The following is a 26,686-nucleotide window of genomic DNA, read 5'->3' on the forward strand; positions in this document are numbered from 1 at the left end:
GCACACCCAGAATAATAGTTTGTGTGGAGGTGCTGACTAATGGCCAATAAACTATCAAAATAAAGAAAGTTGTACACTCCATGTGTAATCTCCCAGCAATTTAATGGGTATTTACCAACGTTTCGGCATCACTGTGCCTTCTTCAGGGTGCAGCACAGTGATGCGAAACGTTGGCAAATAGACATTAAATTGCTGGGAGATTACACATGGAGTGTACAACTTTCTTTATTTTGATAGAGATTACACATGGAGTGTGCGACTTTATTTTGATAGTTCCAAGTGTGGAGGGGAACATGATTACGTTGAATGTGGGAGCAATGTCTTAACTCTCTTATCTTACCTCATTTGCACTCAATGTATATAGACTTTTTGTTTTCTTTTTTTCTACTGTATTATTGACTGTATGTTTTGTTTATTCCATGTGTAACTTTGTGTTGCTGTATGTGAATTGCTATGCTTTATCTTGGCCAGGTCGCAGTTGCAAATGAGAACTTGTTCTCAACTAGCCTACCTGGTTAAATAAAGGTGAAATATAAAGGTTAAGTGTTGTAATTGTGGGGGGGAACTGTAACGAGCGTTGTTTGTAGGAGACCAAGTCACAGCGTAATTTGTGGTCATCATATTTATTTAAATGAGAACCAGCAACAAAATAACAACGTGAAACCAAAACGAACGTACCGTTCCGTAGGCTACAAGAGCTGTACAAAAACAAGATCCCACAACATTGGTGGGAAAAAAGGCTACCTAAGTATGATTCCCAATCAGAGACAACGATAGACAGCTGCCTCTGATTGGGAACCACACTCGGCCAAACACAAAGAAATACAAAACATAGAATGTCCACCCCACATCACACCCTGACCTCACCAAATAGAGAAATAAAACGGCTCTCTAAGGTCAGGGCGTGACAGTAACGGTGCGGTATTTGGTGGATGCCAGGTGCAGAGAGCGGCTAGAGAGGTTCAGAGATATAAAATTAGTCGTATGCATAGATATAAAATTGGTCGTATCCATAGGCTGTAAGACAGATTGGTGGAAGTACAGTGTGGAATGAAGGAGCTTCCACGGCTGCTCCTCAACTAAGTGAACCTAATGTCGGGGCTGGTGTTCTTGCTGGTCCTGGCATGGTTCCGAGGCCTGTTCAGAAATCTTGCGCCCATGAACGTGCGGTGTCAAAGGACACTTTGATAATGAATAAAGTTGACTTCATAGGTTTTATTGGTAAGGCTATCAATACGACTCAGGTCGTGGGAAGCAGAAATAACAGGTTGAAGGTTATTGTGGAGACTGGGGGTAACATATGTTACAGTAGAAATGGTTGTTGACATGCTGAATAATCTGAAGGGTGGAATCTTTCAGCATGAAATATAACAAGTTTAATGGGGTATTTTAATGGTAGTACAGAATTGGGCATATCATAATTGATCGTACATTCCAGCACAGTAGGTGGCGTCATGCACGTAGCCTAAACGTTTGTTTGCGGACCGCCGTGTCGAAGAAGAAGAGCACGAAGGCAAGGGGGTGGAGTGTAGTCTATAGTAAATTAGAAACCGTATTGACTTTGGCAACCAGAGCAGAGATATCCAGCATTGAGACAAGAGTGAGAGTGAGGAAGGAGAACGGCAAAGGACGATAGACGACTGGCAAGGATTTGCGACACATCGGATCATCAGTGATACACCCAGAGCAAGAAGACTCGTAAGTAGCCTAAAGATCGGAAAATTACCCACTCAACTTTTGAAAACTGACCGAGAAAAATGTATTAAAGCCATGCCAACCTACCACTACACCGGCAGTACAAAGTGGTCGCTCGTGGATCAGTGACTTATGAACGACCTACATAAATGGAGCAATCCGTCATTTATGACCAAAGCAATTAGGATAATAATATAGTAATTGCCTCATTGATTTAGTCGAATGTATTGCTCATGACAGTTCGCTGTATGAATAGAACTGTGCACAATATTGCCGATTGATAAAGACTGCATGCCTGCGATACAAACTGCATCCGCCCTCACCAGACTGTTCTCCAGTTAGCGTTTCCTCGGCGTAGTCTAGTCTACTATGTGTTTACATAAGGGGCTATAATATAGTAATATGTGCAAAACCACTATTGAGTGCACTTATGTCTTCAAATCTTCTGGTAGCATATGGTATATATTTGCTGTGGCAGATGCAGTAGTGGAACCACTGAAGACATCAAACCATGAAATAACACATGGAATCATGTAGTAACCAAAAAAGTGTTAAACAAATCAAAATATATTTTAGGTTCTTCAAAGTAGCCACCCTTTGCCTTGATAACAGCTTTGCACACTCTTGGCATTCTCTCAACCAGCTTCACCTGGAATGCTTTTCCAACAGTCTTGAAGGAGTTCCCACATATGCTGAGCACTTGTTGGTTGCTTTTCCTTCACTCTGTGGTTCCACTCATCCCAAACCATCTCAATTGGGTTGAGGCCAGGTCATCTGATGCAGCACTCCATCACTCTCCTTCTTGGTCAAATAGCCCATACACAGCCTGGAGGAGTGTTTTGGGTCATTGTCCTGTTGAAAACGAAGCGCAAACCAGATGGGATGGCGTATCACTGCAGAATGCTGTGGTAGCCATTCTGGTTAAGTGTGCCATAAATTCTAAATAAATCACAGACAGTGTCACCAACAAAGCACCATCACACCTCTTCCTCCATGCTTCACAGTGGGAACCACACATGCCGAAATCATCCGTTCACCTACTCTGTCTCACAAAGACACGGCGGTTGGAACCAAAAATCAAAAATTTGGACTCATCAGACCAAAGGATAGATTTCAGCTGGTCTAATGTCCATTGCTCGTATTTCTTGGCCCAAGCAAGTCTCTTCTTCTTATTGGTGTCCATTAGTAGTGGTTTCTTTGCAGCAATTCAGCCATTAAGGTCTGATTCACACAGTCTCCTCTGAACAGTTGATGTTGAGATGTGTCTTACTTGAACTCTGTGAAGCATTTATTTGGGCTGTAATCTGAGGTGCAGTTAACTCTAATGAACTTATCCTCTGCAGCAGAGGTAACTCTGTCTTCCTTTCCTGTGGCAGTCCTCATGAGAGCCAGTTTCATCATAGCGCTTGATGGTTTTTGCGACTGCACTTTATGAAACTTTCAAAGTTCTTGAAATGTTCCGCATTGACTGACCTTCATGTCTTAAAGAAAGGATGAACTGTCGTTTCGCTTTGCTTATTTGAGCTGTTCTTGCCATGATATGGACGTGGTCTTTTACCAAATAGGGCTATCTTCTTTATACCTCCCCTACCTTGTCACGACACAACTGATTGGCTCAAACGCATGAATATGGAAATAAATTCCACAAATTAACTTTTTAACTAGGCACACCTGTTAACTGAAATTAATTCCAGGTGACTACCTTATGAAGCTGGTTGAGAGAATGCCAAGAGTGTGAAAAGCTGTCATCAAGGCAAAGGGTGGCTCCTTTGAAGAATCTAACATATAAAATAGATTTTGATTTAACACTTTTTTTTAACAACATGATTTCACATGTGTTATCACATAGTGTTGATGTCTTCACTATTATTCTACAAGGTAGAAAATAGTTAGAAAAAAAATTGAATGTGTAGGTGTGTCCAAACTTTTGACTGGTAATGTAAATATCTCTATCTCTCCAGAAACCAGATTACTGCATCTTGAGTGAGTAGTTTTGTCCATGATTTCAGGAGCAGCAGTTCTCTGTCCATCCTTCATTTCTTCAGGATGACAGAGACTGAAGGGAAGTTTGATTTTGCTATCGACCGCGGTGGAACTTTCACCGACGTCTTTGCCCGATTACCTGACGGCCGGGAGAGGGTCCTGAAACTGCTGTCCCACGACCCCCAGAACTACAAAGACGCTCCAACTGAGGGGATCCGCAGGGTTCTGGAGGAGGTGAGATGGCACTCTGGAGAGACGGGGAGAGGAATTAAAGGACGAAGGAATAGACAGATGAGAAAGAGAGGTAGTTTATGGAGAAATGAAGAGAGCAGGAAGAGTAGTTTTAGTTAAAGCTTGTGACAAGCTGAGATCAGACATGACGTCAGCAGACCAGAGGTTAACCAGTGCTTAATGTGTGATCCTCTCTAACCCCCCCGCTACATCCTGCTATGTTCACAGGAGACTGGGCAGGCCTTTCCCAGGGAACAGCCTGTGGAGACATCCCTGATTGGCTGGATCAGGATGGGCACCACAGTGGCGACCAATGCCCTGCTAGAGAGGCAAGGAGAGCGGACTGCCCTCCTGGTCACAAAGGGGTTCAAGGATCTGCTGCATATTGGCACCCAAGCCCGGCCAAAGCTCTTCGATTTGGTTAGTGCTTCTCTATGGAATGGAGACAGAGTTGATGCTACAGCACAATAGAGTTTTCCATTGTTTGGGGTGGTGAGGTGGGGGTCACGTCCTGCCTTGTCGGAGACTGACACTAATGTATTGATGAATGAATTATAGCTCACTTGAACAATACCACACCGGCCGTGCTAATGGTACAGTTAACTGAGCACTGATTATACTATACACAAGTGGCAGTCGGCACTTTTCCACTATGTTGCTTGGTAATGGAATAATGTACACTTATCATTGAAGCGTTTCAAATGATTCAGTAATGTTTAGGTAGACTCTTTCACGACAAGTTTATACTAAGCCAACAAAGTTAGTAAGTGATACTTTAAATTAGGATCTAATACTGCTTCAGATAAAGTCCCCAATTTATTGCATCAAGGGTTTGAGAGGCAGAGCTCACAATTGTCTCTGTTTCTTCAAATAATACTTTGACATTGTTCTACTGTGTATACGTGTTTAGTTGTGTTGTAATGGGAGTGTAAGGGTGCACATCTGGAGTGTACCACTGCTCCTCAGTAGGTCTGTGTGAGACCTGTTGGAACTACAGCTGCACCCTCCCATCTCCTGCTGGGCTCACAGTACAGATATGATCTACATTCTGTTACCAGGGACAGGTGGGCCTGTCAGGGAGCGCTAAGGGGTTGGAAGGGATGCAACAGGGACTGAATGAATACACCGTGTACTTACTGGAAGATGTGTGGCAGCATAGAATGAAAAACACACATCGATGCATGTGCATTAACAAACACTCAGTGCAGACACGGAACATGCAGCTGTCTCAGAAAAACTGTTCCATGGGCAGTTAATGGGAGGGTAGGCTATATACTCATGGGGGTTGGTCTTGGAGTTTGTCCCCAGACCTGTGTTCTACTGTTGGTCCGAGTGAACTTTGACTGTCGTAAAGGTCACTGTGGTGACATACTGACCTAGCATATATCCAATGATATTGCAACAGCTTTGTGCTGTCTGCTGCACCTTTGGCACCAGACCCTGCTCTCTGATAATTTTTAGTTGGAGGTCCTAAGGTTTATATGTAAGTGATGACTAATACCATTTCCCAACTTTTCCTGTTCCAGGCCAGCTAGGACAGCCAGCTCTTACCCAATATCAACTACCATCATGGATACTGAGTTGTTTTATTAAAATTATAAAGTTGGGAGTCTTGTAGATTATTTGCAAGTTGAAGTATCTTAACTGTGTGTGTGTGTGTGGTGTGTGTGTGTGTGTGTGTGTGACAGGAGGTGGCTGTTCCAGACGTGCTGTATGAAGAGGTCATTGAGGTTGATGAGAGAGTTGTCCTTAGACAAGATGGCTGCCAGCTACCCAGGAAAGAACCCAAGCGTATTGTCACAGGTAACAGCACTACACAGGAGTAACTCAATAACATGCCGGCCTTCAGCTACACAAACTTTACTATACAGTGCATTCAGAAAGGATTCAGATCCCTTGACTTTTTCCACATTTTGTTACATTACTGCCCTGTTCTAAAGTTGATTAAATCATATTTCCCCCTCAATATACACACAATACCCCATAATGACAAAGTGAAAACAGGTTTTTAGAAATTTTTGCAAATGTATAAAAAAATACAAAACATACGTTATTTTCATAATTATTCAGACCCTTGGCTATGAGACTTGAAATTGAGCTCAGGTGTATCCTGTTTCCATTGATTATCCTTGAGATGTTTCTAAAACGTGGTTGGAGTCCACCTGTTGTAAATTCAATTGATTGGACGAGGCACAAACCAGTCTAAGGTCCCACAGTTGACAGTGCATGTCAGAGCAAAATCCAAGCCATGAGGTCGAAGGAATTGTAAGTAGAGCTCCGAGACAGGATTGTGTCAAGGCACAGATCTGGGGAAGGGGACCAAAAAATGTCTGCAGCATTGAAGGTCCCCAAGAAAACAGTGGCCTCCATCATTCTTAAATGGAAGAAGTTTGGAACCACCAAGACTCTTCCTAGTGCTGGCCGCCCGGCCAAACTGCGCAATCGGCGGAGAAGGTCCTTGGTCAGGGAGGTGACCAAGAACCCAATAGTCACTTTGACAAAGCTCCAGAGTTCCTCTGTGGAGATGGCAGAACCTTCCAGAAGGACAACCATCTCTGCAGCACCCCACCAATCAGGCCTTTATGGTAGAGTGGCCAGGCGGAAGCCACTCCTCAGTAATAGGCACATGACCACCCGTTTGGAGTTTGCCAAAAGGCACCTAAAAGACTCTTAGACCATGAGAAACAAGATTCGCTGGTCAGATTAAACCAAGATTGAACTCTTTGGCCTGAATGCTCTTCACCTGGTCAATATCATCCCTACAGTGAAGCGTGGTGGCAGCATCATGCTGTGGGGATGTTTTTCAGCAGCAGGGACTGGAAGACTAGTCAGGATCGAGGGGGAAAATGAACGGAGCAAAGTACAGAGAGCTCCTTGATGAAAACCTGCTCCAGAGCACTCAGGACCTCAGACTGGGGCAAATGTTCACCTTCCAACAGGACAATGACCCTAAGCACTCAGCCAAGACAACGCAGGACAAGTCTCTGAATGTCCTTGAGTGGCCCGACCAGAGCCCGGACTAGAACCCGATCGAACATCTCTGGAGAGACCTGAAAATAGCTGTGCAGCAACGCTCCCCATCTAACCTAGAAGAGCTTGAGAGGATCTGCAGAGAAGAATGGGAGAAACTCCCCAAATACAGGTGTGCCAAGCTTGTAGCGTTATACCCAAGAAGACGTGAGGCTGTAATCGCTGCTAAAGTTGCTTCAACAAAGTACTGAATAAAGGGTCTGAATACTTACAGTACCAGTCAAAAATTGGGACACCTACTCATTCAAGGGTTTTTCTTTATTTTTACTATTTTCTACATTGTAGAAATAATAGTGAAGACATCAAAACTATGAAATAACACATGTAGAAAATAGTACAAATAAGATAAACCCTTGAATGAGCAGGTGTCAACTTTTGACTGGTACTGTATGTAAATGTGATATTTTCCGTTTTAAATTTTTAATAAATTAGCTAAAAATTGTGAACTTGATTTTCCTTTGTCATTATGGGATATTGTGTGGAGAAAAACCAACAAATTATTTAACCGTTTTAGAATAAGGCTGTAATGTAACAAAATGTGGAAAAAGTCAAGGGGTCTGAATACTTTCCCATTGCACTGTACGTGTATTTCCACACTATGAGGTTGGAATAATACTGTGAAAAGGAAGATTTAGTGTAAGAGCTGTTTGAAAAGACCGCCTGAAATGTTTGGGTGGGATGGAATTGTGGCCTGCCTGGTGACATCACCTCTCTGCCAATAACAGCAAATGTTCAGTTTTTCCCTCCCCACTCAAACCACTCTCAGATAGTCCTAGTAAAATTCTTTCTTGAGAAATTGTTCTATGCTAATAAGCTATTTTTGTTTATTTCTGACCATTTTAATATAAAACGGTCACAGTAAGGTACTTCATTATTACCCAGAAATGATTTGATATTGAGATAAAAATGGCTGCATTGGGTCTTTTACCATTTAATCTATTACAATACCCATTTTACAATAAACTAATTATTACACAAATTTAAACACAGAGAGTGCCGTATTCTTGACCATATCCTGTTAGATATGGAAATTATATGGATATGTTTCCTGCTCCTACTGAGGCACAGGCAATGACTGACAAGGAGAGCTTTTTCAACATATACAGTTTTCAGATGCAAATTCCCCACAGGACTATTACCTCCTGTTTGTCAAGTTTATGACAGGTTTGAGTGGTAACTGCTTTGGTCAATAATTTGTATCCACACACACACCTGTCCCTTACCTCTGCCCTGTGTCTCTGTCCTCCAGGCAGTACAGGGGACTCCCTGGAGGTGTGGCGTGAGCTGGACATGCAGCGTGTGGAGGACGATCTGAGAGGAGTCCTGTCTCGGGGGATCCACAGCCTGGCTGTTCTGCTGCTACACTCCTACACGTCAGTATACTGCCAACCCAGACAGCAAGAGTTTCTCCCAGTTTACTATCTTTAAAGATTGCCGTTGTATGTGTATAGTGCCTGGTGTCAGATGACCTGTTTTTCTTGGTGTGGGATCACTGTGGTAGATGTGGAAGGTTATGAACAGTCAGTCTGAGAAGGGTAGAGGAAGACTGGGCCTCTTCTCCTTCACTGTGCTTTTTCTCCTGCCATCTCGAAGGTTGAGTTTCTCTCCGTTGTTATATCCACTCTGGGAGTTCTCGTTTATTGACTTACAGGGTTCTTTCTACTCCGTTTCAAACTGTAAAGTAATTTAAAGTCGCTGGATGTACAGTGAGGGAAAAAAGTATTTGATCCCCTGCTGATTTTGTACGTTTGCCCACTGACAAAGAAATTATCAGTCTATAATTTTAATGGTAGGTTTATTTGAACAGTGAGAGACAGAATAACAACAAAAATATCCAGAAAAATGCATGTCAAAAATGTTATAAATTGATTTGCATTTTAATGAGGGAAATAAGTATTTGACCCCTTCTCAATCAAAAAGATTTCTGGCTCCCAGGTGTCTTTCATACAGGTAACGAACGGAGACTAGGAGCACACTCTTTAAGGGAGTGCTCCTAATCTCAGTTTCTTACCTGTATAAAAGATACCTGTCCACAGAAGCAATCAATCAATCAGATTCCAAACTCTCCACCATGGCCAAGACCAAAGAGCTCTCCAAGGATGTCAGGGACAAGATTGTAGACCTACACAAGGCTGGAATGGGCTACAAGACCATCGCCAAGCAGCTTGGTGAGAAGGTGACAACAGTTTCTGTGATTATTCGTAAATGGAAGAAACACAAAAGAACTGTCAATCTCCCTCAGCCTGGGGCTCCATGCAAGATCTCACCTCGTGGAGTTGCAATGATCATGAGAACGGTGAGGAATCAGCCCAGAACTACACAGGAGGATCTTGTCAATGATCTCAAGGCAGCTGGGACCATAGTCATCAAGAAAACAATTGGTAACACACTATGCCGTGAAGGACTGAAATCCTGCAGCACCCGCAAGGTCCCCCTGCTCAAGAAAGCACATATACATGCCCGTCTGAAGTTTGCCAATGAACATCTGAATGATTCAGAGGACAACTGGGTGAACGTGTTGTGGTCAGATGAGACCAAAATGGAGTTCTTTGGCATCAACCCAACTTGCCGTGTTTGGAGGAGGAGGAATGCTGCCTATGACCCCAAGAAACCATCCCCACCGTCAAACATGGAGGTGGAAACATTATGCTTTGGGGGTGTTTTTCTGCTAAAGGGACAGGACAACTTCACCGCATCAAAGGGACGATGGACGGGGCCATGTACCGTCAAATATTGGGTGAAAACCTCCTTCCCTCAGCCAGGGTATTGAAAATGGGTCGTGGATGGGTATTCCAGCATGACAATGACCCAAAACACACGGCCAAGGCAACAAAGGAGTGGCTCAAGAAGAAGCACATTAAGGTCCTGGAGTGGCCTAGCCAGTCTCCAGACCTTAATCCCATAGAAAATCTGTGGAGGGAGCTGAAGGTTCGAGTTGCCAAACGTCAGCCTCGAAACCTTAATGACTTGAAGAAGATCTGCAAAGAGGAGTGGGACAAAATCCCTCCTGAGATGTGTGCAAACCTGGTGGCCAACTACAAGAAACGTCTGACCTCTGTGATTGCCAACAAGGGTTTTGCCACCAAGTACTAAGTCATGTTTTGCAGAGGGGTCAAATACTTATTTCCCTCATTAAAATGCAAATCAATTCATAACATTTTTGACATGCGTTTTTCTGGATTTTTTTGTTGATATTCTGTCTCTCACTGTTCAAATAAACCTACCATTAAAATTATAGACTGATCATTTCTTTGTCAGTGGGCAAACGTACAAAATCAGCAGGGGATCAAATACTTTTTTCCCTCACTGTAAGTACATTGTAAAGGCACCTTCAGAACTGTCCGGCTTAATGCCAGGTCTGATAACCACATAGCACACAACCTTTCAACAGGAGGGAGAGCACTGAAAGACTTTTCAAGAAAACACTGTACGAGTTAATGAGTTAACTTTGCAGTTTGCCTCACAGTACTAAACTCAGAAACGTCCTCTCACTGTCAACTGCGTTTATTTTCAGCAAACTTAACATGTGTAAATGTTTGTATGAACATAAGATTCAACAACTGAGACATAAACTGAACAAGTTCCACAGAAATGTGACTAACAGAAATGGAATAATGTGTCCCTGAACAAAGGGGGGGTCAAAATCAAAAGTAACAGTCAGTATTAAGTACTGCAGTGCATCTCCTCCTTATGGACTTCACCAGATTTGCCAGTTCTTGCTGTGAGATGTTACCCCACTCTTCCACCAAGGCACCTGCAAGTTCCCGGACATTTCTGGGGGGGAATGGCCCTAGCCCTCACCCTCCGATCCAACAGGTCCCAGACGTGCTCAATGGGATTGAGATCCGGGCTCTTCGCTGGCCATGGCAGAACACTGACATTCCTGTCTTGCATGTCACACACAGAACGAGCAGTATGGCTGGTGGCATTGTCATGCTGGAGGGTCATGTCAGGATGAGCCTGCAGGAAGGGTACCACATGAGAGAGGAGGATGTCTTCCCTGTATCGCACAGCGTTGAGATCGCCTGCAATGACAACAAGCTCAGTCCGATGATGCTGTGACACACCGCCCCAGACCATGACGGACCCTCCACCTCCAAATTGATCCCGTTCCAGAGTACAGGCCTCGATGTAACGCACATTCCTTCGACGATAAACGCAAATCCGACCATCACCACTGGTGAGACAAAACGCGACTCGTCAGTGAAGTGCACTTTTTGCCAGTCCAGCAACGGTGGGTTTGTGCCCATAGGCGACGTTGTTGCCGGTGATGTCTGGTGAGGACCTGCCTTACAACAGGCCTACAAGCCCTTAGTCCAGCCTCTCTCAGCCTATTGCGGACAGTCTGAGCACTGATGGAGGGATTGTGCGTTCCTGGTGTAACTCGGGCAGTTGTTGTTGCTGTCCTGTACCTGTCCCACAGATGTGATGTTTGGATGTACCGATACTGTGCAGGTGTTTTTACACATGGTCTGCCACTGCGAGGACGATCAGCTGTCTGTCCTGTCTCCCTGTAGCGCTGTCTTAGGCGTCTCACAGTACGGACATTGCAATTTATTTCCCTGGCCACATCTGCAGTCCTCATGCCTCCTTGCAGCATGCCTAAGGCACATTCACGCAGATGAGCAGGGACCCTGTGCATCTTTCTTTTGGTGTTTTTCAGAGTCAGTAGAAAGGCCTCTTTAGTGTCCTAAGTTTTCATAACTGTGACCTTAATTGCCTACCACCTGTAAGCTGTTAGTGTCTTAACGACCATTCCACAGGTGCATGTTCATTAATTGTTTATAGTTCATTGAACAAGCATGGGAAACAGTGTTTAAACCCTTTACAATGAAGATCTGTGAAGTTATCTGGATTTCTACGAATGATCTTTGAAAGACATTGTCTTGAAAAAGGGGACGTTTCTTTTTTTGCTGAGTTTATATGTTGGAGAGGAACATAATGGAATGAATCTGATGTGAGAACTCCTCTCTCTCTCTGTATGTCAGGTGGTCTGCCCATGAGAAGGCTGTTGGGTCATTGGCGCGCAGGCTGGGTTTCACCCAGGTGTCCCTGTCCAGTGAGGTCATGCCCATGGTGAGGGCAGTGCCACGCGGGTACACCGTATGCGCCGATGCCTACCTCACACCTAAAATCCGCCAGTACTTGAAAGGCTTCACCTCTGGCTTCAGAGGTGGACTGGAGGTTAGTCAGTGTTTTTGTAAATAAATTTGTGTTTTATTATGTAAACATAATGTTGTGTAGCTGTATTTACTGAGCACTCATAGGTGTGCAGAGAGATCATACTCTTATAGGTCACATTCTGTATAGCTACACACCTTGAAATGACTGCCTCTCTCAACCTCCTGTACTCCCTCCGCCTCTCTCTCAACTGTAGGGTGTGAGTGTTCTCTTCATGCAGTCTGATGGAGGTCTCACCCCCATGGAGCAGTTCTGTGGGTCCCGGGCTGTGCTGTCTGGGCCCGCGGGGGGTGTGGTGGGCTACGCCATCACCTCCTACAGCCAGACAGAGAACAAGCCCGTCATTGGGTTCGACATGGGGGGTGAGGAGGAGCACAGGATGTAGTGGGGGGGGGGGGCACAATGGAAAAGAAGGAAACAGCTAAAGGGGGGGAGGGGCCATATGCAGCCTATATAGCATGAGGACAGGGGAAGAGGGTAAAGGCGTCAGCATGCTTCTGTTCAGTTGGCGGCTAGCTGAAGTTGTCTAGATGAACTGAACGAGTGTACTCGCATAATCCCTTTAAAAGACCTTTGCATGAAAAATGAGAAAAAAGCACAAATACTACTGTTTGTCCATTTTGAGACTCCGTAGCCAGTATATACTTCCTCCAAAAAGTCAGAATTAATCGAAGATGACTCACGAAATCTGTGATTAATTTTGACCTTTTTGCCGAGGATCTTAGTCGCGCATTTTTACATCTAAGATGTTTGTTGCAGTATTTCTCAATGAAAACATTTGCATGAAAATGAGTTGAATGACAACAAAGAATTTATTGAAGAATCCCTACTGTTGACCAATCATCGACGAATAGACTTTGACTACCTGTCATGAGAATTTTGCTATCTCAATGGTTGAACTCAACTATCACTCAAGCTTTGACCAATTCCCAGAGGTTGTAAGGCTCTGGTTAATGAAGAATTAGACAAAGTCCCAGTCTGCAATAGATCAGTCCTTTATTCAGAGAGCGCTCTGTCTTCAAAATGAGAACACAATCTTTTTATAGCACACACACACAAATGAACTCACCTCAGTAGAAACTCCACCTCTCTTTAGGTGGGCTGTATTTTTCCACAGTTCACATACCTTGTTTATCACACTTCTGCAACATGTTTCATCATCTTCTGCAAGCCTAGCCGTTTCTAACAGTTTTTCTCCCTAGGGTGGGAAGGCCTCTTTCCAGTTATTAGTTTCACCATTATCACAAGTCGACAGTTCAGTTGTCCTTGAATGTCTCAACTATACCCTGCTCATATTGCGAAATAGTAACACAATGGCCTAGTCTTAAAAAGTCTAGTCACACACATTATTGGATTATGACTCTAACACATTTCATACAATTATATGGTTTCAGGGAGGAATACTTTAGTCATTATCTTAAACATACAAATTCTTCTATTACTACTGACTTTGGCTTGCCTCCCTGAAAAAAAATTGTGTGCCTGGATAGCTGAAAAAACCCTTACCGATGTCCAAAACGAACGAAAACATCACAAAATGTTGTCATAATATATACACAAACTCTTCCAAACTGTTTCGGCTGGGAAGCATGCGGATGCCTTAAAGGGTTGCTGACTTTGAGAGAGAGAGGTGTGAACTAAAGGGTTTAAAAGGAAACAATCATAGCAGGAAGCAGGAATGGTACTGATGGATGTTAGACAAAGGCTTCTTTGAAGCCCTTGAAGACTAAATCTCACATTAATTGCTAATACTGGGCTGATGAAGTCCTAGCGTTCCATCATTTAGGGAAACTTTGGCTCTTTTACACTTCATGCCCCTAACAGCTACTCTGGGCCACGCTGTGCCCCCTTTAGGCACGTCTACAGATGTGAGTCGCTACGCGGGTCACTATGAGCACGTGTTTGAGGCCACCACGGCCGGCGTCACCCTGCAGGCCCCACAGCTAGACATCAACACCGTAGCAGCAGGCGGTGGCTCCCGCCTCTTCTTCAGGTCAGTCAGGACAACAGGTTCACACATAGTATGAATATGGACTTTCAGCATACTGAATGTTTACATAAACTTCACTGTACACAGTCTGTTGCTTGGAGGTCTGGGAAGTATAATATCTATTTTCTCGTGTTTGTGATTTATGCTCAGACTGTTCTGCCATATCTAAATCATTAACCCACAGTTACTACCTATGAACCCATTAGACAAACATTGGATGGCAATGTATAACTTCCACAGGGAATGACTGTGTATGTGGTGGAAGTCAATCTAGTCCAGTCAGTCTACAGGGAGGGAAATGTGACATTATAGTCGTGACCCCATAAATCTCTTTGTTCCCAGGTCAGGGATGTTTGTTGTGGGGCCAGAGTCAGCTGGTGCCCATCCAGGACCAGCCTGCTACAGAAAGGGTAGGAATACTGCCTCCCACCCCGTCCCTCTCTCTGTCCCTCTCTCTCTCACACACATTCTCCTCTTCTTTTCTCTGTTGAATAGAGCTGTTACCCTTTTTCTCCCTGGTACAGATTTCTATCCTTAATCCGTTCCACTCAGTTAAATTAAAATGTACAGACATTTTAACATCTGTATGGCCGAAGCTTTTCCCTCTCTGGTCCCTTTCCGCTACCCCATCTCTAGAAAGATGGTGTGGCCGAGGGGGAAGGCTTAAAAAAGTTGGATTAACTCCCAAATTCCAACAGAAATGCGAGATTATGTAACAGCTCTAGATACAGCTCAAGTGAAGTACTGTAGTAACCTACAACACCATTTAGTTTTCTCCTGCTACTGTTGGTATGGTATGACTCCTGATGTGGAAGTGTGCTATTTATAGTATTGCCTATATTCTGAACACTTATGGTTTGGTAATACTACAGAGAAGACATCAATCTGTGAGTTGTGGTGTGGTCAAAGGCCTGGTGTAATGTCCAGGTATTCCTATATGATCTTCATAGGTGGTCCTCTGACTGTGACGGATGCCAACCTGGCTCTGGGCCGCCTGCTCCCCTCCTTCTTCCCCAGGATCTTTGGTCCTGGAGAGGACGAGCCTCTGTCCAGCGAGGAAACCATGGAGCACTTCCAACAGCTCACCCGCGAGATCAACCACTTCCTCTCCACCAACCAATCCCAGAGCAGCGCCAACGGAAGCGCCCATTCAAACAACAGCAAGGTCATGAGCGGCAAATCAGAGATGAGCATGGAGGAGGTTGCTATGGGTTTTATCAGAGTGGCCAACGAGGCCATGTGTCGTCCAATCAGAGCACTGACACAGGTATTGATGGGAGGGATTATATTGATGTGTTTGTTTTGTGTAGTATGGTGTTTCACTAGAGACATTTGTTGAAATACTAGTCCCATTTAAACATTCAAAATGAGCAGTGGAGTTTGTTGTTAGACTACAGCAGTGGAGTTTGTTGTTAGACTACAGCAGTGGAGTTTGTTGTTAGACTACAGCAGTGGAGTTTGTTGTTAGACTACAGCAGTGGAGTTTGTTGTTAGACTACAACAGTGCTCTGATGTTGCTGATAATTCCACCATTCCATGTTGAACAGAAGTTTCTTCTGCCTTTTCCAAAGACTCTCTTGCTCTCTCTCCCCCTGTCGCTTGCCCTCTCTGTCTTTCTGTGTAGGCTAAGGGACATGACACCTCTCAGCATGTGTTGGCATGTTTCGGTGGAGCAGGTGGGCAACATGCGTGTGCCATCGCACAAGCTTTAGGTATGAAGACCGTCTTCATTCACAAGTGAGTCCTGTTTCCTGTCTACACATGTCTGAGTAGGGAGTCCTGTTTCCTGTCTACACATGTCTGAGTAGGGAGTGAGTTTAGTACACAGGTGGTTGTGTATTCCAAGGAGGGACAGGTGGAGAAGGAGAAAGTGAGGGTGAGCGAGAGAGGCTGGCATGAAAATGCCAGGCTTGTGTTTGGCCAGGGAAAACAGGTGCCTAGGAGGTTGTTGGTTCCTATTGCGATGTCATTTGACAGTTTGATCCGTTACTGTACATTTACATTTTAGTCATTTAGCAGACACTCTTATCCAGAGAGACTTACATTTAGGGCATTCAGCTAGGTGGGACAACCTCAGTCATAATAAGTAAATTTTCCTCAATAAAGTAGCGAACAGTCAGTACTAGTAAGGGGAAAAGTCAAGTGTGAGTGAATCTTATTCAATTATTCACAGCTGTAAGGGCTGCCGAAGGTGCTTTCACCTAGTGTTAGCTCTGGTCTGTGAAGACCTACACAATCAAAACATATTTTTCTTTGTTATCTATAACTTTCTTTCACTTTGTAAATGTGGAGTAGGTTGTGTATATCTCTCTAGAATTTTTTTTTTAATTGAATCCCTTTTTAGATAAGGCAAAATGTGAAGACTGCAAGGAGTGTGTAGACTTTCATTAGACGCTGTGTATTATAGTGTATAAGTTAGCGTTAGGTACATTTCCCTTCTCTCACCCTTAGATGAAATGAGTGCTGAGAGATTAGTGCTTTTTAAAGTCGGTTCGAAGAAAAAACATCACTTTTCGACTTCGGTTTCAATAAAACATAAAAAAATATATATTGTGAATGATTTGATTTCTCTCTAGAGAAGCGGCATGTTGGGCTCACAAAAACCCCAAACTAAATTGAATTCAAGTAATTGAAACGACGTCAGTCAGTTAGTTGTTTAATAACAAAAAATTTATTAATTGGTTAATCGCTCAGCACTAGATTAAATAAAACTCAATCAATGTTCCTCCTTCTTCTCTTTAGGTGTTACATAAGTTTATTGAAAAATAAAATAGTACATCTCTCCATCTGTCTCTCTCGGTCCCAGGTACAGTGGTGTGTTGTCGGCCTACGGCCTGGCGCTGGCTGACGTGGTGGAGGAGGTCCAAGAGCCGTGCTCTCTGCAGTACAACCCTCGCTCCTTCTCTGAGCTGGACCACAGGGTGGAGCAGCTGACCCAGCGCTGTACAGAGACCCTGAGAGACCGCGGCTTCAGCAGGTCAGACACATGAGCACTCACACACACACACACATACTCTTTTCAATCGTGTGGGTTCTATAATTAAGAAATATGGCCCGAGGAGGTGTGGTATATGGCCAGTATACCACGGTTAAGGGCTGTTCTTATTCCACGACGCTATGCAGAGTGCCTTGATACAGCCTTTAGCCGTGGTATATTGGCCATATACCACAAACCCCTGAGATGCCTTATTGCTTTTATAAACTGGTTACCAACATAATTAAAACAGTGAAAAGTTATTTTGGGTCATAACGGTGGTATACAGTCTGATATACCACAGCTTTCAGCCAATCAGCATTCAGGGCTCAAACCACCCGTTTATAATTAAGAATGAACCAATGCTTTCTTGTCTCTCTTTCTCTCTCAGCTCTCAGATAACCACTGAGGTTTTCCTCCACCTGCGTTACGAGAAAACAGACTGTGCTCTCATGGTGACAGCCACAGGTTACCCCGGCAACTCTCGGTCTTGTAAGTCAGGGGACTTCCGTAGTGCCTTCACTAAGCGGTGAGCACATGAACCTTCCCCTCACTATGTTCCTTCATGATAACAACCAATGATCTTACGTCTACAACCATCGCATGGAGCCCTCATGTTCCCTCTGTACCCCTGCATCCCTCTCTCTCCTTCCCAGCTACCTGCAGGAGTTTGGCTTCACCATCCCAGACCGGCCAATCATGGTGGATGACATCAGAGTCAGGGGCTCTGGGAAGTCCGGAATCAAATCTGTGACCAACACCAAGATGGGATCTGGAATTCTCAAAGCCACTACGGTAAAGAGATTAGTATTTTGAGAGTCACAAATCATCACAAGCACGGTTTCCTTACTGTAAATCTCAAAGTAATGTCACTTTTTTCACCTGTGTTTACGGGGCTGTGAATACAGTCTCCTTTTATGTGAGTAACAAGTAGTATTACAGTATATTTAATGTATGGCTCCATCCAGGGATCCTCACAAATATATCCTCTTTTCCATCCCTAAGATAACCAAGTGTTACTTTGAGGACGGTTACCTGGATACCAGTGTTTACCTGTGGGAGGAGTTGACATGTGACCAAAATATCCCCGGTCCAGCCATCATCATAGACAAGAACAGGTGTGTATTTGTCATGCTGTATCACTTAAGTGTCGAGAAGGGACAAGGCTACCTTGGAGTATTTACAAATAATGACATTGCAAATACTAAATTCAGATTAGTTTTCAAGCCTAAAATAGCCACTGAATTACACCCGTTGGGTTAGATTATGCTGGCATTCTATAGACCGGTGGTTCTCAATCCTGGTCCTGGGGACCTAAAGGGGTGACCATTTTTGTTTTTTCCCTGGGCACTACACACCTGATTCAAATCATCAACTCTTCATCAGGCTTTGATGATTTGAATCAGGTATGTAGTGCTAGGGCAAAAACAAAAAAAATTCACCCCTTTGGGTCCCCAGGACCAGGACTGAGAACCACTGCTATAGACCAGAGTAATGTCCTCTGTAAGTACTGTTTTAGACAGTGTCATTGGGTTGTTTCCTCGCAGCACCATCCTGGTGGAGCCCAGCTGTGTGGCCCATCTGACAGAAGGGGGTGATGTGTGCATCGCCGTGGGCTCCGACCCCCACTGCCTCCTGGGAACTGAACTCAACACTGTGCAGCTCTCCATCTTCTCCCATCGCTTCATGAGCATCGCAGGTCCGTTAGTACCCAGGGAGGAGGGACCGAGGGAGGGGGATGGGAAAGAGGAGGGTGGGGAGGATAGTGTGAAAACGGATAGAGGATAACCGGTGGATAGCTGAGAGGGAAATGGATGTGAGTCGAGGATGCAGAAAAATGAGGGATAGGGAGTGTCAAACTTATCATGGAGAAAATCATTGCCATTTACAGTTGAAGTCGGAAGTTTATACACCTTAGCCAAATACATTTAAACTCAGTTTGTCACAATTCCTGACATTTAATCCAAGTAAAAATTCCCTGTTTTAGGTCAGTTAGGATTACCACTTTATTTTAAGAATGTGAAATGTCAGAATAATAGTAGAGAGAATGATTTATTTCAGCTTTTATTTCTTTCATCACATTCTCAGTGGGTCAGAAGTTTACATACATTCAATTAGTATTTGGTAGCATTGCCTTTAAATTGTTTAACTTGGGTCAAATGTTTCGGGTAGCCTTCCACAAGCTTCCCACAATAAGTTGGGTGAATTTTGGCCCATTCCTCCTGACAGAGCTGGTGTAACTGAGTCAGTTTGTAGGCCTCCTTGCTCGCACACGCTTTTTCAGTTCTGTCCACAAATTTTCTATAGGATTGAGGTCAGGGCTTTGTGATGGCCACTCCAATACCTTGACTTTGTTGTCCTTAGCCATTTGCCACAACTTTGGAAGTATGTTTGGGGTCATTGTCCATTTGGAAGACCCATTTATGACCAAGCTTTAACTTCCTGACTGATGTCTTGAGATGTTGCTTCAATATATCCACATAATTTTCCTGCCTCATGATGCCATCTATTTTGTGAAGTGCACCAGTCCCTCCTGCAGCAAAGCACCCCCAAAACATGACGCTGCCACCCCCGTGCTTCACGGTTGGGATGGTGTTCTTCAGCTTGCAAGCGTCCCCCTTTTTCCTCCAAACATAACGATGGTCATTATGGCCAAAGAGTTCTATTTTTGTTTCATCAGACCAGAGGAAATTTCTCCAAAAAGTCTTTGTCCTCATGTGCAGTTGCAAACCGTAGTCTGCCTTTTTTATGGCGTTTTGGAGCAGTGGCTTCTTCCTTGCTGAGCGGCCTTTCAGGTTATATCGATATAGGACTCGTTTTACTGTGGATGTAGATACTTTTGTACCTGTTTCCTCCAACGTCTTAACAAGGTCCTTTGCTGTTGTTCTGGGATTGATTTGCGCTTTTCGCACCAAAGCCTCTAGGAGACAGAATGCGTCTCCTTCCTGAGCGGTATGACGGCTGCGTAGTCCAATGGTGTTTATACTTGCGTACTATTGTTTGTACAGTCGTGGCCAAAGGTTTTGAGAATGACACAAATATTAATTTCCACAAAGTTTGCTGCTTCAGTGTCTTTAGATATTTTTGTCAGATGTTACAATGGAATACTGAAGTATAATTATAAGCATTTCATAAGTGTCAAAGGCTTTTATTGACAATTACATGAAGTTGATGCAAAGAGTCAATATCTGCAGTGTTGACCCTTATTTTCCAAGACCTCTGCAATCCGCCCTGGCATGCTGTCAATTAACTTCTGGGCCACATCCTGACTGATGGCAGCCCATTCTTGCATAATCAATGCTTCGAGTTTGTCAGAATTTGTGGGTTTTGTTTGTCCACCCGCCTCTTGAGGATTGACCACACGTTCTCAATGGGATTAAGGTCTGGGGAGTTTCCTGGCTTGGAACCATAAATATCGATGTTTTGTTCTCCGAGCCACTTAGTTATCACTTTTTCCTTATGGCAAGGTGCTCCATCATGCTGGAAAAGGCATTGTTCGTCACCAAACTGTTCCTGGATGGTTGGGAGAAGTTGCTCTCGGAGGATGTGTTGGTACCATTCTTTATTCGTGGCTGTGTTCTTAGTTAACATTGTGAGTGAGCCCACTCCCTTGGCTGAGAAGCAACCCCACACATGAATGGTCTCAGGATGCTTTACTGTTGGCATGACACAGGACTGATGGTAGTGCTCACCTTGTCTTCTCCGGACAAGCTTTTTTCCGGATGCCCCAAACAATCGGAAAGGGGATTCATCAGAGAAAATGACTTTACCCCAGTCCTCAGCAGTCCAATCCCTGTACCTTTTGCAGAATATCAGTCTGTCCCTGATGTTTTTCCTGGAGAGAAGTGGCTTCTTTGCTGCCCTTCTTGACACCAGGCCATCCTCCAAAAGTCTTTGTCTCACTGTGCGTGCAAATGCACTCACACCTGCATGCTGCCATTCCTGGTGCAAGCTCTGTACTGGTGGTGCCCCGATCCCACAGCTGAATCAACTTTAGGAGATGGTCCTGGCGCTTGCTGGACTTTCTTGGGCGCCCTGAAGCCTTCTTCACAACAATTGAACCGCTCTCTTTAAAGTTCTTGATGATCCGATAAATGGTTGATTTAGGCGCAGTCTTACTGGCAGCAATATCCTTGCCTGTGAAGCCCTTTTTGTGCAAAGCAATGATGACGGCACGTGTTTCCTTGCAGGTAACCATGTTTGACAGATGAAGAACAATGATTCCAAGCACCACCCTTCTTTTGAAGCTTCCAGTCTGTTATTCGAACTCAATCAGCATGACAGAGTGATCTCCAGCCTTGTCCTCGGCAACACTCACACCTGTGATCACGAGAGAGTCACTGACATGATGTCAGCTGGTCCTTTTGTGGCATTGCTGAAATGCAGTGGAAATGTTTTTGGGGGATTCAGTTAATTTGCATGGCAAAGAGGGACTTTGCAATTAATTGCAATTCATCTGATCACTCTTCATAACATTCTGGAGTATATGCAAATATCATACAAACTGAGGCAGCAGACTTTGTGAAAATTAATATGTGTGTCATTCTCAAAACCTTTGGCCACGACTGTACAGATAAACGTGGTACCTTCAGGCGTTTGGAAATTGCTCCCAAGGATGAACCAGACCTGTGGAGGTCTACAATAGTTTTTTCTGAGGTCTTGGCTGATTTCTTTTGATTTTCCCATGATGTCAAGCAAAGAGGCACTGAGTTTGAAGGTAGGCCTTGAAATACATCCACAGGTACACCTCCAATCAGAAGCTTCTAAATACATGACATTATTTTCTGTAATTTTCCAAGCTGTTTAAAGGCACAATCAACTTAGTGTATGTAAACTTCTGACCCACTAGAATTGTGATACATTGGAAAAATCTGTCTGTAAACAATTGTGGAAAAATTACTTGTGTCATGCACAAAGTAGATGTCCTAACCGACTTGCCAAAACTATAGTTTGTTAACAAGAAATGTGTGGAGTGGTTGAAAAACGGGTTTTAATGACTCCAACCTAAGTGTATGTAAACTTCCGACTTCAACTGTACCATTGCCATTTACCATAATCATTGCCATTTAAGTAACAGAAAGGTAACTAACTGAAAACAAGCAAAACACCACTGTAAGTTTTCCCTGAAGTCTCCATTAAATGCCCCATGGTCTCATGCATCTACAGAACAGATGGGCAGAGTGCTCCAGAGAACCTCCATCTCCACCAACATCAAGGAGCGTCTGGACTTTTCCTGCGCTGTGTTTGGTCCTGACGGAGGCCTGGTGTCCAACGCACCACACATCCCTGTTCACCTGGGAGCCATGCAGGAGACCGTCCAATACCAGGTCTGGACGATCACTGCAAGCATGACAATTCACTGCTTTAACAATCTATTAAAAGTCTGCAAAACATACTAAGCAAGTATTTGGGGAAGTGGAGACATTGATACACTAAGCCAGGAATAGTAAATTGTCATGTCTCTCTGTCCCGCTTTCCTTATTTCTATCGTTGTCATCTACAGATCAAATCCATAGGGAGCATCATTAAAGAGGGTGATGTGATTCTGAGTAACCATCCATGTGCAGGAGGCAGTCACCTCCCTGACCTCACTGTCATCACTCCGGTGAGTTTCACTTATAATAGTCCCTAGAAACATGAGGTGGAGTCGGGAGCGTGGAGCCCGGGGTGGGGGGGCCTGGAGCCCGGGGTGGGGGGGCCTGGAGCCCCTTATCACTATATATCGCGCTCTCTGTCCCTCTCAGGTGTTCAGGAGAGGTGTGAGTGGGCCAGTGTTCTTTGTGGCCAGTAGGGGGCACCATGCAGACATCGGGGGGATTACCCCGGGCTCCATGCCCCCCCACTCCACCTCACTGCAGCAGGAGGGTGCTGTCTTCACCTCCTTCAAACTGGTCACTGCTGGAGTCTTCCAGGAGGAGGGTGAGGAAATTCTACGGAGAGGAACCCTTATGAACGGGAGAGCCAATATGTTGTAATATCTGCTTGGCACTGGCAGTCATTGAGATAGTGTGTTGTTATCAGTTGGCTGTATAATGTGTTGTAGCCAGGAGATGTTGGTAGCAGTGGCTTTCAGTGTAAAGCTATAGTCACAATAGGATATGTTGAGCTTCACTAAACACACCATGAGACTTGTCTGACTGGCTTAAATCCTATGAATTCAAAGCACTCCAGGATCTGTTTTGAAATAATGTTTCCATGGCATTGTACTGATCTTTCTCTCTCTCTCTCTTTCTCCTCCTTTGTCAGCTGTAACTGAAGCCCTCATGGCTCCGGCTCAGTACCCAGACTGCTCTGGGACTCGCAATCTCCATGACAACCTGTCAGACCTGCGAGCTCAAGTGGCAGCCAATCAGCGAGGGAGCACGCTGGTGGGGGAGTTGATTGACAGCTATGGGCTGGCTGTGGTGCAGGCCTACATGGGGTACATCCAGGTGATGAGGACGTCACTGTGAGATGCTTCTTTCAGTTGGGCTGTATTCTATTCGCTTTATTTGGATTCTTAGGTCATATCACATTATAAATGGAGTGGTCAGCATTCCTGTTCAGGTGTTTGTCTTTGTGTAATCTGACGTGTGTGTGTTATTCCAGTCCAATGCAGAACTGGCGGTGAGAGACATGTTGAAAGAGTTTGCCCGTTGCCGGCGGCAACAGACAGGCTCCCTGGAGGTGGAGGCAGAGGACTTCATGGACGATGGAACACCAATCAGATTGCGGGTCCAGATTAATGAGCACGAGGTGGGTGGAGATCTAATACTACCCATCTAGCATGGCTGGGGCGCCAGATCTGTTTGTACTGGAGAAAACTCCTCTTGCTCTTTCGTGTTTGTCAGGCCTACGAACATGAGAGAAGTGTTGGTTAAAATAGACAGATCTGGCAACCAGTGTGCTACCCACCATCAAGACTGGGCAACAACTACTGTTAATAATGTTAATCAACATTACTGCTCCTTTCTCGTTCCCTCTATCCCTCTCTCTCGTTCCCTCTATCCCTCTCTCTATCCCTCTCTCTCGTTCCCTCTATCCCTCTCTCTATCCCTCTCTCTCGTTCCCTCTATCCCTCTCTCTATCCCTCTCTCTCGTTCTCTCTATCTCTTGTTATCTTTATCCCTTGTTCTCTCTATCCCTTGTTCCCTCTATCCCTCTCTCTCGTTCTCTCTATCCCTGTATCTCGCTATCGTCCCTCCCAGGGGAGTGCAGTGTTTGACTTCACAGGGACGGGGACAGAGGTGTGGGGGAACTGCAACGCCCCTCGTGCCATCACCTTCTCTGCCCTCATCTACTGCCTGCGCTGCATGGTGGGCCAAGACATCCCCCTCAACCAGGTCAGACACCGTTCACATTCTCAATCCACCACAGAACAAAGTCAGTAATGGGAAACATATGCTAGGACCTCTGGTGGGGGATCATGGATACTGCAACGTTGAAGTTTGGGCTCAGTATACCTACAGCTGTAGGTTTCTTTTGTATGGAAGAGTTGTCCTTTAGGTGATATGATCACTTCTAATGACATGTCTGCACTGAATGCAGAATGTGGCCACATAATATATTTTTATATAATATAATATATATAATATTTTTATTATTATGATATGTGAAACAGTGTCTCTATATGGAGAATGTATTAATTAAGCCACTGTCTCTCAGGGCTGTCTCACTCCAATCAAGGTCATCATTCCCAGCGGCTCCATTCTCCAGCCTTCCCAGAATGCCGCTGTGGTGGGGGGGAATGTACTGACGTCACAGCGGGTGGTTGATGTCATCTTCCGTGCCTTCGAGGTCTGCGCTGCCTCACAGGTAGGAGAAATCTGCTACTGGAAAGTCCTGCTACAGTTCCATATGGAGCAATAGTCTTGATGTTTGAGTGTTACCAGCCCTCACTCTCTCGTTTCTTCTCACTCACACTCAGGGTTGCATGAACAATGTGACTTTCGGCAGCGAGGGGAGCGGTTACTACGAGACGGTTGCCGGGGGAGCAGGGGCGGGTCCAGGCTGGACTGGGCGGAGCGGTGTCCACAGTCACATGACTAACACACGCATCACCGACCCAGAGATTCTGGAGAAGAGGTGGGTGGAGGATTTATAATAGAGGCTTTAACCTTCTACAGTGAGAAAGGCAATGACTTAACATTCAGTTCCATAGTAGTTGTCTTGCAATAATTTCTTCTGTCCTGTTGATCTGATTCTCAGGTACCCTGTGGTTCTGGAGCACTTCTCCCTGCGGCCCGGCTCGGGGGGTGCAGGGGAGTACCGTGGGGGCGACGGGGTGATCCGGAAGCTCCTGTTCAGGAATAAGGTGGTCCTGTCAGTTCTGACAGAGAGGCGCTCCACCCGACCCTATGGTCTCCATGGTAATCTCTCACCTATGACCTCTCCAATGACCTTTATTAGTATGATAATGTCTGTGTAGTTTTGATTGAGTAGCTGTCTGTTGTTTTGTACCGCCATGTCTTCCAGTCATAACATCTTCTATGGTTTGTTGTTCACTGTATTCTGTTCTCTCTTAGGGGGTGGCTGTGGGGCATCAGGCCTGAACCAGCTCCACAGAGCAGATGGAAGGGTTCTCAACCTGGGGGCCAAGACCACTGTGAGCCTGGAGCCTGGGGTGAGACTAGACTACTGTCATGGCTTGTCTGTGTGGCACATCTGCATGGGCCTGTTGGTGTGGTGTACTGCCCACTATGGGTCTGTTAGTGTTGTTGCATTGTACTCGTGTTCAGGCTTGTCTTTTGTTCTGAGTGTGTGTGTTGATTGACCATCTGTGTGTTTCTTTGTTGCAGGATATGTTTTGTCTGTACACACCTGGCGGAGGTGGATATGGTGAGGAGGACAAGCAAACAGCTGGAAGACTCCTTAAAAAGCGCAGGCGCTTCAATGACAACTTCTCCGAGAGGGGCAGTGTGTTTGAGTATCGCATGGCACAGGAGGGTGTATGAGAACAGGCGACAGGCCAGAGCTGGAGGGGAAAGAGACACAGTTCCACTAAGAAGATGAGAGATGTGCTGAGAAACTCCGCCAAAGATGAAGGCTGGAGAGAGCTTTTAAAATGCTAATGCGTTCATGTCCAGGTTTTTTTAGGCCTTGAACAATGCCTTTTTTCATGTCTGTAGTCAACAACCCATACCACAGTGTTTAAAAGGATGCTAGTGGTATGTCCTTTACAGTACTTTTGAGTTTGCACAGAGACAAACATGGAAATTGTTTCACCGGTAGGGGAGTTAATGAAACAAGTTTAATCCTCTGAAGACAGTAGACCTTTAGGCCTAGATTCAGTCAGGTCAAGGGTTAACCTGACCTGTGTCAACAGTATCGTTTGTTGTATTTTCCTTTAAGCTTAGGCAACACAGTGTGTTAAAGCTATCTGTAGACATCTAGTCTACGCTCTTCTAGACTAGTCTGCTGCCTCACCACAACTGATTAGAAACAGGATGTAAAAGCAACACTAGATTATACAGTTGTATGGCTTCAAGGGTGCTAACTAACTAGACTTTAAACATTACTCTTCAAATCTGTTGAGGTGTAACGAAGACTAGCCGACCTTTGGATCAGATGTATACAGTAAATCGCTGCATTGGATTTGTTCTGTGTGGAACTTTGACTTTCAT

The 26,686-nt window shown here is 44.7% G+C and overlaps 1 protein-coding gene across 2 annotated transcripts; it reads left to right on the forward strand.

The window, feature by feature from the left end:
* Positions 1 to 1,055: 1,055 nt before the first annotated feature.
* On the forward strand, positions 1,056 to 26,657 carry oplah (5-oxoprolinase, ATP-hydrolysing). Of its 2 annotated transcripts, none has more exons than XM_071414447.1 (27): positions 1,056 to 1,698; positions 3,657 to 3,912; positions 4,138 to 4,329; positions 5,598 to 5,712; positions 8,189 to 8,312; positions 11,928 to 12,123; positions 12,317 to 12,482; positions 13,975 to 14,113; positions 14,453 to 14,520; positions 15,061 to 15,377; positions 15,735 to 15,847; positions 16,917 to 17,087; positions 17,476 to 17,613; positions 17,741 to 17,879; positions 18,090 to 18,202; positions 18,632 to 18,783; positions 22,251 to 22,411; positions 22,588 to 22,689; positions 22,829 to 23,003; positions 23,331 to 23,515; positions 23,673 to 23,819; positions 24,272 to 24,406; positions 24,729 to 24,878; positions 24,991 to 25,148; positions 25,272 to 25,432; positions 25,589 to 25,686; positions 25,862 to 26,657. In XM_071414447.1, the coding sequence occupies exons 2-27, from the start codon at positions 3,742 to 3,744 to the stop codon at positions 26,015 to 26,017; spliced, it is 3,942 nt and encodes a 1,313-aa protein (XP_071270548.1). In that variant the 5' UTR covers positions 1,056 to 1,698; positions 3,657 to 3,741; the 3' UTR covers positions 26,018 to 26,657. The 2 variants fall into 2 exon arrangements, with proteins under 2 accessions (XP_071270548.1, XP_071270546.1); XM_071414445.1 differs by having other exon boundaries at positions 3,705 to 3,912.
* The last annotated feature ends 29 nt before the right edge of the window (positions 26,658 to 26,686 follow it).

The sequence above is a fragment of the Salvelinus alpinus genome, chromosome 8, assembly GCF_045679555.1.
Source record: "Salvelinus alpinus chromosome 8, SLU_Salpinus.1, whole genome shotgun sequence".
NCBI classification, from domain to species: Eukaryota; Metazoa; Chordata; class Actinopteri; order Salmoniformes; family Salmonidae; genus Salvelinus; species Salvelinus alpinus.

Bases quoted from the DNA above. Each gene is read 5' to 3' on its own strand.
- oplah (XM_071414447.1), top strand. From the start codon at position 3,742: ATGACAGAGACTGAAGGGAAGTTTGATTTTGCTATCGACCGCGGTGGA. The intron at 12,124-12,316 runs GTTAGTCAGTGT...TCTCAACTGTAG, and splicing joins GCTTCAGAGGTGGACTGGAG to GGTGTGAGTGTTCTCTTCAT. The intron at 17,088-17,475 runs GTCAGACACATG...TTTCTCTCTCAG, and splicing joins AGAGACCGCGGCTTCAGCAG to CTCTCAGATAACCACTGAGG.